The following is a 16,890-nucleotide window of genomic DNA, read 5'->3' as shown; positions in this document are numbered from 1 at the left end:
GCCATAAGCTATTAGATAACACATTCCTCATTCTTTCCTCTCTGCAGCTTGGAGAGCCTGTTTCATTCCCCAAGTTCTGCCCATTCATGCAGAAGCAGCAGAATCCTCTGTTCCTTGAGTCTTCCTCATAGGAAGAGAAATGTTTAAATCAATGACTTCGCTTCATTTAAAAAAATGCCAGTGTAAAACAGAAGTCAAGGCATATCAAGCTCCATAGATTAAAATCTGATAAATAAGAAGCACATTAAAATGGACAAGCCAAAAAGAATTCTTCTAAGAATAAATTTATAAAATGTTAGAGTGAAATACATTAAAACTACCATGAATTATCCTCAAGTGCTTTTCTTTTAAATGCCAACAATTTTGTTTACCTAATAACTAGAAGAGATCTGCAGCATTCATATGGGGGCGAAGATTCAACACAGGCTTTTGGATCAGAAATACCTTGGTGAGCTTAATACATTTCCAAACATTCTCAACCTAAGTTTGCTCATCTGTAAAATGGAGATAATATCTACTTTGTGGGATGTATATAATTTAGAAACCAGTTATTCTTAAGTATTTACTATGTGCAAGACTCTGGATAGTAATTAGCACATTATCTAATTATTGCAATATATTGCATTTAATTTTCACAACCATTAGTTCTGCTTCTTTGAATCATTCATCTATTCGATCGGAGATAGCAGTTGTGTGTATATGTATGTATCTGCACAGTGGCTGACACTTAGAAAGTGCTAAAGAAAAAAAAAGAAGAGAAAAGAAAAAGAAAGAAAACATAGCTACCACCATACAAAGAATATCCTATGGTCACTTTTAGGACTACATGGAGAGAACAAAAAGATTCCGAGGTATAGACTACAGTTATGAGTCGCCTTTGCTAATAAATGACTGACACACTCAGGGCTTATCAGCGCTGTTGGGTGACCCAAAAGAAGCAAGAATCAATTCAGTCAATTACATCTTTCCTTCAACATGGTGGCCTTACTTATCATTGTGACCCAGCCTCACCTCATTGCCTACTTCAAAAAAAGAACAGAACATCACTCTATGATGTGTTTCTTAAACAAAAGCCACAAATCTGTGGCCCAAACAGGCCAAGAAGTATAGGAGGAATATACTGGAAATAATCTGAAGAACACTTTTAAGACCCTCATTCATTCATTCACTCACTCATATTGTCTCTATTTTTCCTCTCTGCTCCTGATAGTTTTATTTTCTTATCTTTATTCCTAATTGAGAGCAGTCATAGATTCTTAAGGTTAGGAGGTACTCTGGAAGTCAACCAAGAGGTCATAGCGTGTTTCCTCCCTGACCAGTGATTAAGGACAGTTTGTACCTCATCTCACAGGGTGGCTGGGATGAATAAAGAGATAACGTATGCAAAGAATTCACTAAGTTGCCTGGCACAAAGCAGGCACTCGATGAATAGGAGCCAGTCTTATGTAGTATTATTCTGTGCCCTGCACAACGCTAAATGCTTGTCCACCTCTGGTGGACCCAAGCCACTGCCTCCAAAACAGCATATGCCATTGTTTAGAAGCTCTAATCAATATACTTGTGTGTGTGTGTGTGTGTGTGTGTGTGTGTTTTACTTCTAGTTAAATGAACTGCAGCTTCCACACACGGTCCTTTACACAGATACAGAACTGAACCCAACTTCAAGCCAAACTTTCAAAGAATCAGTGACAGTCGTTATGTTTTCTGCTCACCTTTTTCTCCAGCCTAAATGTTCCCTTGGTTCTCAAGTTCCCCACCATGCCAACTTGTCCATTTCCCTCAAAGTGTGTACCCAGATTCAAGGGACAGTCTGGCCAGACCTTGTCTTGTATTCCTAACAGAAGACCTGTTCTGCGTACAATATTATTATATAGTGTATCATATATCTAATGTATGGCTAAAGGTTTAGTGGCTCTGGGGGCAATCACATTGTGATATTATTCATACTAAGCTCTAAGTCTACTAAAAGCCAGAAGTCCTTATCACGCACTCTACTGATTAACCATGCCTTCTCTAAGCTAAGTTCAGGGGATGCAAAGGCACAGACTACGCTTTTAGTGGCTTAACAGTCACCTTGTTATATTCAAATACTATTTGGATCACGATTCCGTCATCGAGCCCTCAGCTATCCCTCTAAGTTCACCCACGGACTTGATAACTACACCTTCGCAGCGCAGCTACCATTGCAACCCTTGCTGTGGCCACCAACTTCAGGCAGGTATAGCCTGACAGCATTCTGCTTCAGCTGTCCCACTTCTCGCTAGCTTTCTGTCTTGGGGCTCCTCTGACACCACAGCATGGGACATTGTGGAAAAGCTCTGGCTCATACATGTGCGAACCTGCAAGTACATGAACTTAGCACCCCAGAAAACCCATGACAAAGATGAAAGGGAGCCTGTGAATAAATTTGCACCTCGTCTGTCCCTCCATCCCTTCTGAGGCACAGTCCACATGACCCCTTAGAAAGTCCCCATGGGACTGAGCCCCAGGTGCTATAGCAGTGACCAGCTTAATAGTGACCAACATAGGCTTATGTTGGCTTTCCCTTCTTCCCTGTTTCTTTCCTTCTAGCCCCTTTCTCATTCCCTGGGATCAGTGCCCAAATTAAACTACCTGCATGCAGCCCTTGCCTCAGGTTCTGCTTTCTTGGCGACTCCAGGCTAAGTCGCACATTAACACGAATAATGCTATAGAACATGTGAGCCCCGAGGCACTGCACCAAAGACCTTCCTTGAGGCAGACAGCAGTCAAAGCCAGGCTTGTCACTCACCGAAGCCACTCTAACACCACACAACTACATTCTCACCCAGCCTCTCCCCATGTCTCCATTTTATTCATCAGGAAATAAGGGACTTTATCAAAGGCAGTGCTGAATCCTAGATACAGGATGCCTATCAGAATTTCTGTATCTACCCACAACACAGACACCTCTCTGTAAATGCTATCTCTCTTCCTTTCCCATTGCCCCATCAAAAAAGAAACGACATTAATCCTCCATGACCCACTCTTCCCATTCTTAGGAAAATCAAGCTGCTTCCTATTTCCTCATCCAAATATTCACAAATCAAGTTTTAAATACTCTTCTGGTACTTTACACAGGATCAGTGTTAACCACCCAGATCCCTACAAGGTACCGAACCTACTTTCACCCTCCTTTTTTCTTCTTCAAACTGAGACAACGTTATTTGTGGAGACTTCAGATGACTCCCCTTTTCTTTTACAACTCTTCGGAAATTCAAAAGTGGTTCAGCATTGCCATTTTAGCCACACACTCATATCACATATTTGTGCACCTACTCACACAGATAAAAGTGTGTATTTATGCTGCACGCACATGACACATGAATTCTACTGAAAGATGAAGATAAGCCACTTTAGAAATTCCGATGATTGAGCTTTATGGGAGAGCGCTGGGGAAAAAGGAAGAGATCTCTCCTATCTGATCTCTGGAATTAACATTCCTGCTCTTTCTTTGCCATAGCATTAGCAAAAATGAATCTTTCCTGGAGCCTCATTTTCCATGGGATGCTGATCATTAGAATGCCTGGAAATTCCAGCAGGGACACGTCCGAAAAGCTCAGGAAAATGCCACGACAGAAGCCAGCTCTGCCTTCCTCAAACCCAGACTCCATTTGGGCTTTGAGAGACAGTTCGAAAGTCTCTGAGCCTGGGGAAATTACAGTGCTTGGCCAGAGATTCTCTAACTGCTCTCCTTAGGTGTGCGAGATGGAGGGGTGGGGGTACCATCTATTTCCCATAAGCTTCCATCTCAGTTTTCCCTTGCAAACAAAAGTCTTCTGATCCACATCCATAAAACTCGAAAGCCAATGAACCAATTACCTCTAAATTACCTTTCACTTCTAATAATCTATGATCTTTCTACTCAAAGTGTGGGCCACACCCCTGCAGCAGTATCATACCTAGGAGTTTATTAGAGATGCAGAAAGGGTAGCTCCATAGTGCGGGATGGCTCCATAGCGTAGTGGTTAGCACGTCTGCTTTACATGCAGAAGATCCTGGGTCCTCGCCTCAAGGCCCCCCGGGGTGTGCCAGACCCCGCCGGGGTGCCCACGTGAGTGTGTACGGCCCACCTTCAGAAATCCAGTTGTTAAATGGGAAATGGCAACATCCGTAGGTCAGGGGTGGAAGGGGGGAAGGGGGGGAACTAAAGAGGGGTGGAAGGAAAGAAACACAGGAGCTCAGCCCACCCTCCTCCCCCACTAGATCTCCTCTATAAGAGTTTGAGGTTTAACAAGATCCCCACATGATTTATATGTGCATTAAATGTTGCGAACTAATCTAAGACACTTTTATCTTTTCCTGTGTTTCAGATATTTCTACTTAACACTAGCAGTGATGCAAAAGTATCCTATTGGGAGAAGCCAAAAGAACTATTACTAAGTCTCATAATTTTGCGGATACCTAAGAGGGATGAAAATGTTAGGTGGGCAGATGTTTTGTTTTCCTACCTTTAAATATGTTAGAAATCAGAGGAGTGTTTAATTTGCTCTTTCTTCCACTCAAGAGATCATTTCCGATGGACGAAACAAATCATGCTGCCTTCTCTGTTAGAAATCAGAGGAGTGTTTAATTTGCTCTTTCTTCCACTCAAGAGATCATTTCCGATGGACGAAACACATCATGCTGCCTTCTCTCGAACATACTCATCCTCGTCCTCCAAAGGTCCAGAAGCCTGCCCCAAACATGGCCCAGGCACGGAGTCCCCCTATATGTTTGGTTTCCTTAATGAAACTCTCAGTAAAGGCACTAAAAAGGCAAGATCTTGCAAGCCCTAAAGCACCTGTTCTAGATGACGCACTCCAGTTTACTTCTGCTACTCATTACTTAACTTGGCCTAGTCAACACATCCTATCTCTCCCTTTCACTATAGTAATTTGACCATACATAATAATACACACACACACACAAATATATTAATATATACAAATATATTACATATACATGAGTGTATATATATACACATATATACTCATGTATATGTAATATATTTGTTTTACCTCTACAACTCAAAGGTAAGCTCCTTGAGAGGAATCATTACTCATACTTTACCTTTGACACAGCACCCAGCTCTCTGTTGAGATACTTGATGAATACTTGATGAATACGTACTGAGAAATTTGGTCCCACAGTTTCTTACTAAATAGTCTTTGCCAGGCATGGTTTAATAGTACGTATTATCTGTTGTATAGAAGAAACGACCAAAACATCAATTGATTTTTTTTCTAGTAAATAAAGACAAGGAACATTGTATTAAAATGTTGATATGTAGAGTGGGAACAAAACCCTAGAACTAGCTTATAAGTCTCAAAGAGTGACATGCTCCTATATGAAAGCAAGCTAGTTCCCCTAAACTCTAACCTGGTTCTTGGGGTGCAACCTTCAGAGCATGGCCAAAGTCTCAACTAGACAGAGCTTGGCTTCTGTTCTGGAAGTTCTGCTTTCTTCGGGAGATTCTTGCCTCCTGAGGCTTTCTTGGAAGCAAAAAGAACAGCTCAGAGGAGGCATGTGATTCTGCATCTTAATCTACATGAATTGAATGAATTCAGAAAGGCCTTGGAATGATTAGATGGGGTGGTAGGAAGGAACAGGCTAAAAACTTAAAGTAGTAATTATATTTTAAAAAGAAAAAAAGATTTATGAGCATCACATCTTTCTTAGAAAATGAGTTATACAAGGCTCATGAAAGAAAACCTCCCAATTTCTCCTCAGGTCAAGGGCAATATTTTCTCTTCTATGGTGTTGTGAATTCTCTTTAGAATTACTCTTCTGTCGGCCATGCTGGGGAGTTTTTAGCTATTTCTCAACCTTCTGACCCTAATTTCACCCTCATCTGTTTGTTTAAACATATATAAACCAATTTGACTACTGGTAAGTTTGTCTGCCTTTTCCTTGCTTTGACAGGACCTGTTTACAACACATCTTCAGCTGCCAAAGCCCAGAAGCACCCAAGCTAAACAACCAGATCCAAGTTATCCATGACAAAGAGTATGGACGTGTAAGACCAACCCAAAGGAAATTACAGCACTCTAAGTGAAAAGTGTTCCAGATATAAAGTCCTTATATATTTCATTCAATGAAATAATTTCTTCTTTTCACATTCACCAACTGAAGGAAAAAAAGTGTTGACAGGTTATTTGGGAAAACCGGGTCAGTGCTGCATTTTTTATAACCCAACATGATAAAGAACAACAAAGCTAAAATGCAGACGGTAGAGCCAAGTAGGCTCATATATTTTCAGGGTTCCACGTCATCTCCAATCTCTTCTTGATAATCCTTTAAATAAAAATATTTCCTATCATTTAAGTAGATATTATTTGTAAACCTTCTATATTATTTAGAAACAAATTTAAGTGTTGATAATAGTACAGGTCCTCACTGCATTAACAAGTAACCTCTGGACAATAATGAGGTTTAATTAGCTCCATTTTACAGATGAGAAAACTGAGGCTCAGAAATTAATTGACTAGCCCAGTCTGACTGATTCTAAAATTCATATTCTAAGCATCTTCTAGGACATATGCCCTCACATGGATATGAATAAATGGCCACCTGGACAATCCTTTCTTGTCTCCCACAGAGCAATGCTGACAGCAACAAAGCTGCCCTGAGCTGATGATGCCACCAGGTGGCCAAAACAGAAACTGTCCGAACCAAACTTTGTCTTACTTCTCTTATTTTTGCCTCTCAGAGGATCATGCTTATACTGGAAAAAATATACCAAAAAGTATGCGTAGACACAAACACGTGTGCGCGCGCGCGCGCACACACACACACACACACACACCCCTTTCATCTTTTCATTCCTTTCCTAAAAGTCTTCTTGGGTTTTCTATCATCTCTGTTGGGTTAAGTCCAAATACCTTAGCTGACAAAGTCCTGCACATCCATACTTTCTGTTTTAAATTCTGCCTCTTAGAGTTCAACATTCTAGATTCTTCTAGACACTGTGAACTCACTATTTCCTACACACAACTGGGCCTTTTCTTAAGGCAACATTTTTATAAATGTTATCCTTTCTCCTTAGAAAAAACCTTCATGCCTGCTCTCTACAATCGTTTTAACATATTGAACCAACTCCTATTATCCCTTCAAAACTCAACTCAAACATATCTTTTCTTCAGTGAAGTCTTCCCTGACTCCCCCAGGGAATTAGCTGCTTCCAGAATGCTGCCTCCACCCATGATATTGTATCAGTCATTTACTCAACACCTAATATCTATGTACCATACACTGGACTACAGTGCATTACCTCTGTATTCCCACTGCATGACACAAGGCCAGGAAAACAGTGAGCAGACAGAAAATGTATGTGGAATGAATAAGTTGAAGAAAGAACTACAAACAAGATCTTATTCAGTATCATCAGGAAAACCTCTATTCTTCTACTTTCCTTTTATTCCATTTGCGATCTGAAAAAGCAACTCAGGGTATGGCATACATATATGGAAAACAAACACCATAAAACTCATGGAGCCAGCATCATCATCCTCTAACAAGCCCACTAGCCCTTTGCAATGTCACAATTAGTTTTGTCTCAAGCACCATTTCAGAAAATTCTTCCTCTTGTATTTAACTACAAGCAAAGCAACCATCTTTTTGTCATTTATTTACTACAGACATATGCAATTTCTGCAAAAAAATATGCACTGTTTTGTGAGTTAATAAGTCATCGTGGATGCACTTACAAATCTCCATTAATTATACTGTTTCCATTAGAAAATATATTTCAAGTCCAAATGGCAAAAGCTATAAACAATGTCACAGAACCTCTTTTTCTTTGAGGGAACTGTAGGTAAAGCCAGTAGGTTTTTGCCATTTTTTGGTATTGAATGACCTATTAGCCCCAGAAACAGTCATCTACAAAGTGAGACTCTGAGTGAGACTGGTCAGTAGTCTCAATGTTAACCTGGGTTGGTGGCTGAAGGGCACTTAACTAAGTCTTTGAGGCTTATGGGAACAAGCCTCTACTTAAAGAGGTGATCATGACCGATACCCACTGACCCAGTCTGGAGACAAACACACACACAAACATAAACCCAAAAGAACTGACTCAGCTATTTTTCTTTTTCAATTTGAGATGACCAGGAACCTGAGGCAAAGGATAAACCAGTGAATCACTAGATTTTCAATGAATGCTAAATTTAAGAGAATGAAAAGTTAGTATCAAAATACATCCTACAGATCTCACATAAACCAGGTTTAATGCAAAGGATTCTCTCTCTATAGACAGTCCTGGAGGAAACAAAGCCAAGTGCATACTATTACTAATTTTGTTTTATTACACTAAGATCAAGCCCAAGATATGAATTTGGTTCCCATTCACAAGTTTTAAAATCTCTCAACACCAGAAGAAATGTATGTGCTTGTTTAATTAATGATTATAAAATCAAGTAAGTGATACACGGTGATTTGGGTATAGGAAACCTCAGCCAGCCAATGAATGAGTCATTCTGCATAGCCTACTTTCCTGAATGGGTCAGAGTTTTACAGACTGAAAAAGTTTTGGAGGTCAATTATCTTGAGTGTGACTATTTCCAAAGTTTATGGCATATTTCCCTCTCTTCTCAAGAGTGTATTTTAAAAAATATTTCCTTTTCAGTAGTTCACTCTCATTAATGGTAAATAGCCATTATATTATAAAGTAATGCCTACAGACCCAACTGAGAATTCCTATGCTAACATTCCCAAATCTTCAAAGCTTTTGCTCCCAATTTTATGACTAAAGTTAAAATTTTTTTGTCTCTTCCTTGATTGTCAAACTGTCAGAGATCACTTTTCACTCCTAGTTACGGCAGCCACTCATCTGGTTCTAAATGTGCTACCCATAAAATACAAACAAAAAAAAAAATTAGGATTGTTGTCCAAAATAAGATTATGTCCAAAATTATGTTCCAAGAGAGGGTCTAAAGTATTCTCTGGGACTTTATGCCATCTATTCTGGTTGCTGAATGGGCATTTTTGTCCCTTTCCTGGGTCTTGGCTAGATTCCAGTTCCATAAAAGAACTGCACTCCAGACTCAGGTATGCTACGACACATCCTGATGCTCTCTGTGGTCCCCACGCTGCAAAAGTAAAGCAAACCACCACATGACCTCACTAATGAATTTCTGTCTGGCCACACAACAAAACAAGAGCAAAGGTTTCCAAGGAAGCAAATTGTCCAGGTTGAAAGATTAATCCAGAAACTGGAAAATGGTCCTAATGTTACATAATGGTTCTAGATGGCGTACATCTACAGCATTTAACAGCGTGAAGAGGAAGATGTCTTACACAAATAAGTATGGGAAAAAATTATGAAATTACTTATAATAACTCAGTTCAATATTTTCTTGGTTTATTAAATTACAAGATTTTTAAAGTAAGCGACTTCTTTTAAATATATTTAATTGCTTCACTTACTAAACTGCTGCTCTACTGGGGAGTCTTCTTTCCTTAGAGGAAAAAATGTTGCTCTAACATTCAAGTAACCTAAACACTGTCTACAAGCACTGAAGTCGAGCATTCAACATAAATGACTGTACTTAAATCCTTTGCATTCCATTAAACACAAAAGTTTATATAACCTTGTTGGTCAAACCTGAGAAAGCAAAACCAAGCTGGTGAACCAGGCTACACTGTCACATTAAGGATGGAAGTACAGAAAGTAGACATCAGTTATCCTAGTTATGTCTCCACATCCTTATGAAGGAGGCTGGCCCTTCAGCTATTTGTAAATGTGGAACTGAAGGAAGGGGACCCCGCCACAAGGAATGAGGTGGGCTGTGAGGCTCCAGCCAAATCCCAGTGGGGCCGGTGGGATCCCCCTCAGTCTGGCCCATCATACTTGGCAGCACAGGATCCTCTGGGTGCAGCCCTGTCTGCTCAGGAAAAGGGCTGCGAGGATTTCCAGCAGTCACTTCCAGCCTCTGATTCTATATATGGAAACATCCCATCCTGGTGTTTTCAGCATGGTGAGCACCACACCAGGGAGGAGGAGTGAGGAGGACACTAGCTCAACCTCTTGCTGCCCTGATGACACACTCATTTTAGTGTCTCCCAGGCCCTGCTGCCCTCGACTGGACCTTGTCATCAAATGGCAGCTCAGACCTCTGCTGAGTCTTGCAGGCTAGCAGCTCTAACATGGAACAGCTGGGAGAGGACCCTGCATTCTTTTCTCCGAGTAAACACTGGGGGCTCTGTTCACCCTCCTGCTGCAGCATGAACTAAAGAATTTCCCCTATCCAAAATTACAGCCAACGGACCTTTTCCACATCCCCCATCCTCACCCCGCTCACCCCAGGATATAATTTCAGTCTGTCACCACCCCCACTAGCAAATAGCAAACTGCTGGACCTTTTGCGTATATTCACTTTCTAGGCTAGTTGAGGTGTCTGTAAATACTAACAGGGTAATGTGAAATAATTCTGCTATATTCAGTAAAGTATCCTAACAAAAAACATCAAGGACTTTGATTCATGTCTGCTGTCTCTTTCTACAAAATCCATATTGATACGTATAACGTCAGGATAGATAAGTATATCCAAATAGTATATGAACTGCAAATATTTTAATAGTCTGTAGTGTCACCTACATATTATTCAGAAGACGGAGCTCTAAAACTAGAATATCCGTGGGGAAAAATTAATAATAAAATTGGATTTTTATATATTGTTCATACAGTCTAATCAAAGCTTGGTTTCTGAAGGGCAGTCTCGGGCTTCCTCATATATTGCTGAAATCCAGAGCCACGCTGCCCAAAAGAAGAAAAAAAGCCCAGAAAATCCAGACTCTACGTGACCTGACTTACTTATCTCCCAGGAAACTGCATGAGAGAAAAATCAATCATTCATGCTACCGTAGCTACCACACGGAATGGACCGAAGGAGTTGACAGTGGGCAAAACCCCAAAGTGGCCAGCGGAGGTAAATGGGCGGCAGGGGCTGGGGCTAGGAAGAGGTTGAGAGGCCAAGCGCCCTGGGAGCCAGTGCGGTCCGTGTCCCCGCGGAACAGCAGGCGGGGGGCGGAGCCTGGGCCGGAGGCTGGGAACCCGGGTGGCAGGGGGGAATCAGGCGGGACGGCGGCGGCCGCGCACTTACCGGGGCTGTTGGCCTCGCCTTCGAGGACGTGCAGCTCTGCGCAGTCGGCCAGCGAATGCTCCAGGCAGAGCTGGAGGAAGCGGGCCTGGGTCTGGCTCACCCGCTTGAGCAGCGACAGCAGCGCAACAGTCTGCTCGCACTCGTTCCAGCCCTTAAACCAGCCCGCCAGCACCCCGACCTGGTCGCGAAACATCATGTTTAAGGGGCGGCCCTCGGTCTACAAAGCCCCCTCGGAGCCCCAGCCCTCCCCTCCCGCCCCAAAGTTTGGCCGAGCTGCAGCCCCGCGGCCGCCGGAGACGCGTTCCTGTTCCAAGGTGGCTCTGGTGCTCGGACGCTGCAGGTACTGCCTCGGCTCCTGCCGCTCTCGTCTGATTTCGGTTACGTTCCGGTGGTTCTGGCTGATTTCCCCAGAGATGATGACAGACAGTAGCACGGAAATGTTTCTTTTAAAAAATAACGATTAAAAAAAATTCCCCGCAAGGCACACAAACTGAATGAAGAATGTTCTCTTTCCCTCCCTTCTCACAGCTCCGGGATGGTGATTTCCGGCGTTCCGGGGTCTCTTTCCCTCTGGGCGGCAGCTCGGACCCTTTACGCCCGCATTCCCAAGCGGCGATCACCACTGGAAGGAGAGAAAGGGCTGCAGTGAGACCTCGGCCAGCGAGAGAACGCGCCCGGGAAACGAGTGCATTGGAGGGGGCGGGGAAGGGCGCCCCGAGGGGGGCTTGTTCCCCCAAATTCCAGCCGCCCTCTACTCCGGATACGGGAGACCAGCTATTCCCGTTCTGGGAATGGCAAGAAGCCTCCTTCCCAGGTGCGGGAGGAGACTCCACGGCTTCCTGTTGCTGGCGCTGCGAACGGCCGGTGCTCCCCACACGCCCCAGCCCGGGTGGCCTCGGGGGCTGTGCCGGCGAACGCCAGCACCAGCAACAGATTTTCCTCGCGCAGAAAACTTGCAATGCGGCTGCGAAGGGGCGCGGGGGTGGGGGTGGGGGCTAATGCAAAGCAGAGGCGGAGGCAGCAGCAGCCTGAGTTCCTTCCTCCTCCTCGTGCTCCTCCTCCTCCTCCTCCCGGAGAAGCAGCCGATCGGCTGCAGCTCCATCTACAGCAACAGCCAGCATCTCCACCGCCAGGCGCCCCTCTGGATTTAGGCCGTGAGCAGCCGCGGCAGCAGCTTGAGACAAAAATAAACTCTCCCCACCCAAAGCTCCGCGCCCAGAGGGGGGAGGCACAGCGGGAGCCCAGGCTCCCCCGCGCCTCGCCGCTCCAGCCCACCCAGGAGGTCTCCAAGGGCCTGCTTCGCCCGGAGCGATCAGAATGTGCGTGCGTGTGCGTATGTGTGTATGTGTGTGTACTAGCGTGTGTGCTTTAGGCATCCTGCCCCCGCCGCCGCCGCCTACGGGCGGGTCTGACCAGCCCAGTGACTGGTTCGCGCGTCCCAGGCCGAAGGCTGCACGGCCTCGAGCGCACGCCGATCGCGCAGACAGCCCGAGACCGCAGCACTACTTCCCCCGGCGGGCAGGGCGTCTCGGGCGGGACTGCGGCTCCGCGCGGCCGGCACACGCCCCCCAACGACCGCGAAGAAGAAAGTTCGGCTTTGGGGGCTCTCCCAGTCCTATCCTTGTCGGGGTGGCCGCCGCTGAGTCCAGCGGCTCAGCCCTCGTTGGGACGGCTCGCTCCCAGAATCCCCGCTCCCCGAATTTCTCAAGCGGAGAGGGAAGTCTCCGGGAAGGGGACGCAACGGCCCACGAGTCCCTGCCTGGGGCAGAAGAAAAGGGGGCGCTCACCTCCGCGCGGCTCATGCCGGCGGCTCGGGGCCCCGCGCGCGGGTCCGGGCCCGCGGCAGCTCTCAGCGAGGTTGGGGGCGCCCGGAGCGCGGGCCGCGGGCCATGCCGTCGGGGCGGGCGGCGCTGAGAGAGTGCGGCGCTGCGGGTCCGGGCCGCTGCCGCCGCCGCTGCTGCTGCCTCCGGTGTCGGCTCGCAGAGGACTGAGCAGCCCGAGCCGGAGCTCCCCACATGCTACTGATTAACATACACCATTACATCATGGGCTTGGCAGGGAGCGCCCGAGCGGGGGGAGAGGAACCCGGGCGGCGGCGGCGGCGGCACGCGGGGGGAGTCGGGGGGAGGATCCCCGGACCCGGCCGGCGGCGGGGGTGGGGGAGCAGATTCCTAAGTGGGGACCAGAAAAGGGGAGGGGAGCTGAGAGGGAGGAGCCAAATGGCACGGAGGGGTCGGGTTGGAGGAACGGCGGGGCGGAGGGAAGAAGTTTGGGGAAGGGGAGGGGTCCTAGTGAATTCCTGCCCGCTGCCGCCTGCATTTTCTGGAGGGGCCGGGGCGCGGGCTGGCGGGGACCCGCGGGCGCCTGAACGGGGGGCGGTGCCGCCACCGGCCGCTTGTCCTTGGGAATGTGGTTCACCGACTAGGGTGACCCCTCGGCCTGACCGGGGCCCAGGTTGGCAGAGAAGCTTGGCCCGCAGATGGTGGAGACCTGGGGCCACTGCCGCTTGGGGCGTGGACGGGGGGTCGTGGACGCCAAGGGCAGAGGAGGTGGAGGGGCGTACGCAGAGCTGGACTAGCCTGGGCGCCGGGCTCAGTGGGGCCCTTGTGTGCGGAGCGCGAGAAGTGCCTGGTCTGATCACCCCCTCGCCCGGGTCGGGCCTTTGATGCCCTTTACTCCTGTCCGCGGCCTCACGGCTAGCCCCGCGTCCTTCTCTGGCCTCGCTTTTCCCTGGGGAAGCCGCGGACTTCTGGGGCCAGCCTGGGAGCTATGCCTAGGGCACGGGCCGCGGCTGCGGGCCCAGAGCGGAGGCGACCGTCGGCCGGGGCGGCAGGGAGGCGGGCGGGGCCACTGTCCACGCGGCTGAGTCGCGGGTCTGGGCAGACTTTACCTGGACCTGCAGAGCGCGCGAAGCCGACACCAGGCAGGGGCTTCGGAGGTCCTCGCGGCGCGGAAGAGGGTAAGAGAGTGCCCCGTCGGAGTCGAGCACCGCAGGGCGGCCTGCGAAAGTGCCCTCGCGTAGTTTCGAAAGTAGAGAATTGATTTAAAATGCCCTGAAACCTAAAACTTGCTGTATCCTCTAATGTAAGTTGAATATTCACAGGTGGACTAGATGACTAAATCCGGACTATCTCCTTATTTACAGTGAAAACACTGAGCCCTCCAACAGTTTCTCCAGTAACCCGAAGCTTTGTTTATAAAAATAAGTACTTCTGAGAAATCAGTGAAACATATGCTTCAGACCCGGCCTTCCCTACTCTCTCTAATACAGAATTTTTGAAGATAAAATATCTGAGATAACATTCCACTAATTAACACTTCTGTCTTTCAACTCCAGCATATGTTCCTGGAATTTCAATACTTTCTTCCTTTCTACCCCAAACCTAGTTTCAGCACCGTGTAGTTCCTGCCAGCATGTGACAGCACCTAAACATCTGTTAGGGTGTTGAAAGATCTTGTGGAGCTGCAACATTTTTTAGGTGTTACCATTAAAATAGAGTGTGTGAATAATTTTTAAAAGTTCATTATTAACCACCTGGGAAAGTTATCTGCATAACTTAATAAATATTTTGCCTTAAAAACAAAAATTGTAGAGTCGGTATTTTATTTTTGTTTGTTTTATTCCTATAGAGGCAAAAAAGCTTGACATATTTTCTCTAAGACATTATACTATCAGTTAGCTAGTCTTTAGCGTAACTTCTACCAGGAAAGGAGGAGAGTTAGAGCGCTCGGTGTATACCTTGCCATCAACTGTAGCCTATGCAGAAGTTTCCCATCTGGGGCTTTTGGAAGCCCCTAAGAGTGATTTTTTAAAATGAAAGTAAAAAACACATCATTTTGATTAACGTATTTATTGTCACTTGCAGTTTACTAACGAATAGTAAAACTAAGAAACAAAAACAAATACGACAAACCTTGAGGCAAATCTTTTAAGAATTCTACTTGTGCTGAAGAAAGAAAATACTGCCACCTACTGGAAATGTGTAGTCCTAACAGCAGCCTTTGACCTAGGAAAAGATCTTGATTAGCTAATTTTTGAGCTATTTCTGAGAAATACAAAGATAAGCCTAACATGAGTTCCCAGTCCCCCTTGTTTTGTGGGCTCACAATACTCGCGATGTCCTTGCCTCTTGGCCTTCTCCCTGACGGGAATAGGAGTAGAGGTAAAAACCGATGATGCCGCTTCACTATTCCTCACAAAGAGTGAAGTCAGGATTCTAAAGGAAGAAAATTCCATCAGCTAAATATATGTTTTTGTATTAAATGTGCATTTTTCCTACGTGAACCTGAACCCCGTTTTTCTGGATAATTCAGAAGTGACTAACAAGTACTAAATATCCACATCACTTGGAAGAGGAATGAAAATATGCAATAAAAGAGATTATTAGTATGTCTGTTCACTATATTCCTACTTACTCATTAAAAAAAAAAACCTATTGTTCATCTACTCTGTGCTAGGCACTGGGTTAAGCAGTGAGAACACCAAATACAGGTACTGAGTAATTCACTGTGGAATGTTGTACCGACTAAAAGATTCTTTGCATGAATAAAAGATCAAATTCTCAAACAAACATTCCCAACATTGTTGTGCTTTTCTCCTCCCTACAATCTGGGAAGAAAAAATATTGAATAATACTTTTGGTCAAATAACTCAAATGTTAAAATGTTTCAAAGATGACTAATTCCAGATAAATCAGCGCCATGTTTATAAACCACTACTTAAGTAGATGTTTAAGGTTGCTTGTGTCAATAAGGCATCGCAAGGAGTCCATGTCTATATACTTTAAATTCATAGTGCTTCTAGCCAAAATAAGATAAAACAGGAAAAGCATTCGATATGGATACATTAGAGCAGGTTATTTTTAATTATTTGCTGTACGAACTAGCAAAAGAATTAAAATCTCCACATAAAGGTAAATGACAATGAATAATTATAATTCATTCAATCATTCAATAAATATATATTGAGCATTTATTTATTCTATGTAGGTCCTCAAGATACAATGTTCAAGACACATGGTATTTTCTATCTAACATAAAACCTATCTGTATACACATAATTTATATTTAGTATATAAATATATTTATTTTTTACACATAAAATGAAAATTTAATATATATTTATATTAAATTTAATATATAAAATAAAATTATAAATTTATATACCCATTTATATTAAATATAGCTTTTTATTATATATATGTATAGGCAAAAGGGTGAAAAGATTTACAACAAAATGGTAACTACTAATGATTGTCCCTGTATGGCAGAATTACTGAGGATTATTATCTTCTTTCTCTGTATTTTCTAATTTTTCTACTAGAAGTTAAAAAAGTTAAAATACTGCATGAACTCAGGACCACTGACTAAAATCAAATTTAGAAAGTATCTTAAAGAAACTACACTGTAAAACGTAGGTCTTCAACTCTCAAGAATTACTTAGGGGTCTGTTTTGCTTCCTACCTGGGTCCCATCCTAGCTTAACTACTGTGTCTCCCTGCTTCAGCTCTGGTCTAACTACTCCCCAACTTAGACATTTTCTGTGGTTTCTGACTTGACTTTGAATAAATTCCAGGCTCTTTGGCCTGAAATACAAACACTTCAGAATCTGGCCACTGTCTGATCCTCTGGACTTCTTTCCCACATTTCATTCACTAATTCATGCAACAAGAAGTATTTATTGAGTATAGATCACTGTGCTAGGCAAATAGAGGCTACAAAGGTAGAAAAGAAGGTATGGTCTCTTCAACCTCTATTGGAGAGGGCAAAGTACGCTTGTGACACACACACACTT

The 16,890-nt window shown here is 44.7% G+C and overlaps 1 protein-coding gene and 1 long non-coding RNA gene across 3 annotated transcripts in view; one reads left to right on the top strand and one right to left on the bottom strand.

Annotated features, from left to right (window-relative positions):
* SAMD4A (sterile alpha motif domain containing 4A) overlaps nucleotides 1–13,149 on the bottom strand; it is a 203,810-nt gene extending 190,661 nt beyond the window's left edge. Inside the window, exons 1-2 of one of the 2 annotated variants that reach the window (XM_016132802.2) lie at nucleotides 12,884–13,149; nucleotides 11,097–11,718 (exon numbers count right to left, since the gene is read on the bottom strand). In XM_016132802.2, coding sequence (XP_015988288.1) covers nucleotides 11,097–11,292 — 196 coding nt within the window. In that variant the 5' untranslated portion in view covers nucleotides 11,293–11,718; nucleotides 12,884–13,149. The remainder of the gene's footprint in view (nucleotides 1–11,096; nucleotides 11,719–12,883) is intronic. The other variant, XM_016132806.2, reaches the window with a different exon arrangement.
* Nucleotides 13,150–13,408: 259 nt separating this feature from the next.
* On the top strand, nucleotides 13,409–15,679 carry LOC118615040. The gene is made up of 2 exons (XR_004956301.1): nucleotides 13,409–14,055; nucleotides 14,242–15,679. It is a non-coding gene; the product is annotated as an uncharacterized LOC118615040 (long non-coding RNA).
* Nucleotides 15,680–16,890: the final 1,211 nt, after the last annotated feature.

The sequence above is a fragment of the Rousettus aegyptiacus genome, unplaced genomic scaffold (assembly GCF_014176215.1).
Source record: "Rousettus aegyptiacus isolate mRouAeg1 unplaced genomic scaffold, mRouAeg1.p scaffold_m13_p_3, whole genome shotgun sequence".
Lineage (NCBI taxonomy): Eukaryota > Metazoa > Chordata > Mammalia > Chiroptera > Pteropodidae > Rousettus > Rousettus aegyptiacus.
This window is presented reverse-complemented; position numbering and strand designations above follow the sequence as displayed.